General features: G+C 45.5%; 1 protein-coding gene across 1 annotated transcript; it reads left to right on the forward strand.

Annotated features, from left to right (window-relative positions):
• The first annotated feature begins 2,588 nt into the window (after positions 1 to 2,588).
• Positions 2,589 to 4,052, forward strand: LOC134080852 (putative nuclease HARBI1). Its single transcript, XM_062537464.1, has 2 exons — positions 2,589 to 2,687; positions 3,000 to 4,052. Exons 1-2 carry the CDS (start codon positions 2,589 to 2,591, stop codon positions 4,050 to 4,052), a joined length of 1,152 nt encoding a protein of 383 aa, XP_062393448.1.
• The last annotated feature ends 1,233 nt before the right edge of the window (positions 4,053 to 5,285 follow it).

Here is a 5,285-nt window from a genome sequence, read left to right on the forward strand (position 1 = left end):
TGGCTCATGCAAATAGTGACGTGAACATTAAAAACCAATAGTAACCTTGCGCGAACATGAAACAGGAAGGGGCAAAATAGGCGACAGCTGTAGCCTTTATGATTATTTGTTATTTCATTTCTTATAATTTATTAGTCGGCTGTTCTACGTGACAGAACAACTCTATATCTGTTAGTGATGTCACACATCAAACAATGCTGTAGAAACGCGAAAAATTACTTTGATATGAGTAGGCTATCATGTGATTTCCTGTGAATGATGACGTGTAGCCTATTGCACGATGGAAATAATTTGAAGGAATCTAGCAGCAGTCTTGTAAATAGTGACCCACAGTCTTTGCAAAATCCTAATCTGAGACTAGACTGTGGCTAAAAACTCAATGAATTGTCTTTAGATGTGAGAGGGTCTGAAACTGTAGTTTTTCAAAAATCTTTTCCAAATCTTTGCAAAGTCTGGCAATGTAAGGTAGGCTTTAGTTGAACAAGATATTCCGTGTCAGAGTGGAAGATTTAACGAGCATAATATAACAGAAGATGCCGTTACAACAGTTTAATTTCCACCGGAAATAAATGAGTGTACAGGAAGAGCCTTTTGTGCACCTAGGCTATTACACTGAGTCACCGTCTCACAGGTCCAATACACAAAAACACACTCAAGGATTCGGATAATTGTTCCTATTATTACGTATTTTCAAAAAGAAGCCTCTGTCTCTTTGTGCTTTGTAGCCATTTTTCACAAAAACATACTGATTGTAAAATTCCTCTGCAGCAATGGAGCGCTGCAGCCAAACAAAGCTCCTAGTCTTCGCAAGATCTCATTTGACTCATTGCAATGTTGGTATTCATGAAACAGAACAAGTCTGTCATTATTTATCTGTATTAACTGTAATTAGATAGATTAATTATAATCGGCAGTAATTAGGCTATTTCATGATTAACTGTTTTGTGTGACTAATTGAAGGACAGTCCTGTGGAGCATGTCTGAAGGCTGTTCATAACTACATGGATCCCTGGTGGTGAACAGAGGCTCGTGTGAAGAGGGGCCGAGTGTGTGACCGTGAAATGTCTAGTGCCTGAAAATGAGCAGATTGTATCATAAAATAAGCACATTAGGCTGTTTCACTCTTGGTGCGGCGATCGTTATTGAACAGTGGGCCTCTGATTGGTTGGGTGGCCCCGTGGAGAGCAGTTGGGTGCCCCGTGGGGGGAATAGCATGCAGAATTCAGAAGAGGAAGAAGACGAAGATGGAGAAGAAGAAGAGGAAGAAGAAATCTAAAACACATTTATTAGCTAACAACAGTTACAAAACTAGGGGCCCGGAGGTCAGCATGGCGTAGCCTTACCACTTAAGGCGGCAGCCCGACTGACCTCCCGTGCTGTGTGTTCTCTCTGCATTTAAGAAGTTCTCTTGATTGTGTCAAGAAGAAGGCAAAACACACACATTTCCATAAGAACATAGAGGGAAAAAGGCTAGGTGGCTCACAAAGTCTTTAAAAGGTAACTGCACCCTAAAATATGTTTTTTGAGCTGTTGATTGATTGAAAATACTCATAAGTGGTGAACTGTACTATTACCAGGGTTAATTTTGACAAAAATCGTGTTTCTCGACAAAAGTAACATTTCGTATGATTTTGTATTGGAGATACTGCTCTCCGCGCCTTCTACAGGTTGAAACATGCCATGGCATGTTGGTCCAAAACACTATTGGAATGCTGACGTTGTCCTGCACTTCTCGTCCCACACTACGTCACCGGGTCGTTACAAATTAGGAATGAAACGCCCCAACACCAGCTGCCCTGATTAGCCTACCTGTGATGTCTGCAGCCCCGCATTCACACTGGGTGCGTTCCATGTAACGATTTATCGGTCCTTCCTTCCTCCCTCGATCCTCGCCCCGGTCATAGCCCCTCCTACTATTGAATTGTGTGAAGGAAACGACGAAGGAACGAACGGAGGATGGAGGAACGAAGCCCGATGAACTGGGCAAATGAGACGTCCTCGACTGCGTACACACCATTTTGAAAACGTGCGACGTCAGTGTAAGGGCGGATCCAAAAGACACGCTATAGGCCGACATCTGTATGCAACTCATCAGCTCTTCTGCTGATGAAAAAGGACATTCACAACGTTGTCTTTTGAACTCAACACATGACTGCATAATTAAAAATCACTAAGTCCGACATGATGCTTATTTGTATAGATACACGAAATGTTTCGAAAGGCAAATGTTGAGACGTTCAAATAATGAACTTATTGTTCGTTAGGCTACATTTATGTCTCCTCATGAGCCCCTAACATAATCCCACTAAAGCTTTCAGCATCACGCCATAAATAACAGACAATATTTCTCCAGCTATGACTTTGGTCTTGCAGGACGCATGTCCATTAATTCTTTTTAAGGTTGACTTATTTGACTGACAATTCCATGAATGGATTGATTGAGTAGGTAGGCCTTTTGCCACTGATGCCAGCTGACATTCATTTTGCATAATTCTGGCTCATTGTGACCAAGGCTACAAAAGACTGCAAGCTAATTTTGGGATTGTTGGTCTACCCTAAACATGGCAGAAGTAATTTGCGTAGCAGTAATGTGGGAAAGTCTCCTGCAGCTCCACAAGAGCGCACTGTGCCGCCGCGAACGCAGGTGGAGGGCCCGTCTCAGGCAAATCGCCATGCTCCTGCCCAAGGTACGGTCAGTTGAAGTTCTATGAGATGATGTTGTTGCAAATGCAAGAATAATGCTTACCTAAGCGTAGGGCAGTTAAGATCATATATAATATATTTGATATAATATACAATATGTAATGGTAGCCTGTAATATTGTGTAAACATTAGTTGCCTGACGCTATTTAGCCAAAGCATGAATGTGATGTAGGCCTATCACGCAGGCCGACTAATTGTGTGTTCATTGTAGAGGCTTATAACTAGCAGACACCGGATGGGCTGACTGTTAGGCTACTGTATGCATCAACACACACTGAATGGATTTTCACTTACAGGTTCAACATCGTAGGCCTAGGAGGTACGCCCAGGTGGTCAACAACACCCCTTTACTAGTGGCGTACTTCAGGGGAGAGGATGACCTGAGGACTATCTATAGACTCTCCCGGCAGTCCCTGGATGCACTTATCAGGCTGTTGCCACACACAGAGATGCGTGGCTGGGGGCCGCATATCACTGTACTGATCACCGTGTACTGGCTGGGGCACGGTGTGACGTACAGTGTGGTAGCCCAAGCCTTCCAGGTCCCCGCGGCAACAGTCTGCCGCCTTGTGCATTCAGGCTGCCAAGCCATCAAAGCACTCCGGAGCCAGGTCATCCAACTCCCCACCGGGCAGGGGCTGGACGTGACGGGCCAGGCCTTCGCAGCCGCTGCGAACTCCCCTGCGTTCGCCAGATGTGTCGGTGCGATTGACGGCTGCCATGTCCGCATCAAGACGCCCCCCGGACCAGAGGGCCAGGATTACCTCAACAGGAAGCTCTTCCCATCCATGCAGATGCAGGCTGTGTGTGATGGGAGGGGCAAATTCCTCAACATCTTCGTGGGATATCCTGGCTCTGTTCATGACACCAGAGTCTTGCGGAACAGCAGGATCTATAGAGAGGCTCTGTATCCTCCACCTGGATATTACATCGTGGGTGATGGTGGCTACCCCTGCATTTCCCATCCAATAGCCATCATCACCCCTTACCGGGAGCCAGTGGAAGGGAGGATGCAGAGTCGCTTCAACCAGAGACATGCCAAGGCCCTCAACGTCATCGAGCGGGCCTTTGACATGTTGAAGGCTCGTTGGAGATGCCTGCTGTCCAAGGCTCTGGAGGTGGAGCACACCTTCGTGCCAACGGTCATCACGGCCTGTGCCGTCCTCCAAAACATCTGTCTCATGGCGGGGGACATTGAGGACTGCACAGAAGCCGATGGTGACATAGGTGTGCCTCCACCTGGTCCAGTGAGGGGCGCACGAAGTGGACATGGCTTGCGTGACCGACTGGCGGCACAAGTGTCGGAGCTGCAGGAGAACATGAATGACCACGACTATTGCGCAGGGTAGACCAATTGGTGTGGCTGTACTTGCACATATATTTTTTGGGGTATTTTTTTCCCCAAAGGGGAAAGTCCAATCTTGGACTGTTTGATTATATCGCTAAATGTTGGGTCTGATGGGCTTCACACGCTGTTACAAGACAAGCCGCATTCATCCATTGAATATGCGCGTGGTGTAAACGTTGTGTTGCATAGGCAAGTAGGCTACTCTAAATTGAGGTGTTTGGCAATTGTACATGATGAATTCATATTGCATTTGTAGGCTGGAATTAATCACGCCAGAACGTTTTACTGGCAGCGAAGAAAAAGTCCAGTCCTATTCTTTTCTGTAGGCCTAATATTTTCTTTATTTGTCAACTAATTTGCTTGCGATGTCTCTCCCCAGCAAGTCACGTCACTTATAGCTTTAGAACATTTCATCTACGTATTTGAATATAGCTATCCATAACTCCTATATAGGCTACAAAATTGGTTGTAGGTTACGGCAAACTGCGAATTTGTATTGTTAGAAGATTCTGCTAGGCCACTGCTTGGTCAAATTTCCTATTGTGATGCGCGATTTGGAACGTGCATTATTTTCCTAGAAACGCACGGCGCAGAGTTCATTATCCCTTACATAGCAGGGGGTACTGCAGCAGTACCCACCTCCCACACCCTTACAACCCTGCAAAATGCGTATGGTTTTCCTCCTCAGTTGGCTGTGGTTGTACTACGCGGCACATAAGGCGCATCTACAATGTAACCAACTGTCAAACCAAGCATTTCTCCGCCATTGCCTTACACTGGTCTTCATAAGTCCTTAACACTAGAAGCGCCAAGCGCCGGTCATTTGACCGCTGACGCGTATTACTAGAAGCGCCGTGTAGGTGTGACCTAAATATACCTAGAACGGCCGGGCTGCGGTCATTTGACCGCAGTGATTACAAAAAAAAAAAATCTTTTCACTCGATTAAATTCCAGGACCCTACGTTCACGACTTTTCCTAAATACGCGTGTTTTGTCACCCAGAATTTTTACACGATCAAAAGCACACCGGTACAAGCTAGTTTAGAGCTATTTTGCGCTCACTTATGTGACAACACTATGTTGTCTCGCGTTCGGCCATGTTTGTCCAGGCTGCTATTCTCTTTTCTCACAGCAGATGTCGCAAGGGTTTCCTGTCAGTCGGGCATGAGAATATTATTTTACCATAAAACATATAGTTTATATGTGCAATATGTGGGCTATTATATATGTGATT

The sequence above is a fragment of the Sardina pilchardus genome, chromosome 5, assembly GCF_963854185.1.
Source record: "Sardina pilchardus chromosome 5, fSarPil1.1, whole genome shotgun sequence".
NCBI lineage: Eukaryota > Metazoa > Chordata > Actinopteri > Clupeiformes > Clupeidae > Sardina > Sardina pilchardus.

Coding starts and splice junctions, on each gene's coding strand:
- LOC134080852 (XM_062537464.1), top strand. CDS start 2,589: ATGTGGGAAAGTCTCCTGCAGCTCCACAAGAGCGCACTGTGCCGCCGC. Junction 2,688..2,999: donor TCGCCATGCTCCTGCCCAAG/GTACGGTCAGTT, acceptor TTTCACTTACAG/GTTCAACATCGTAGGCCTAG.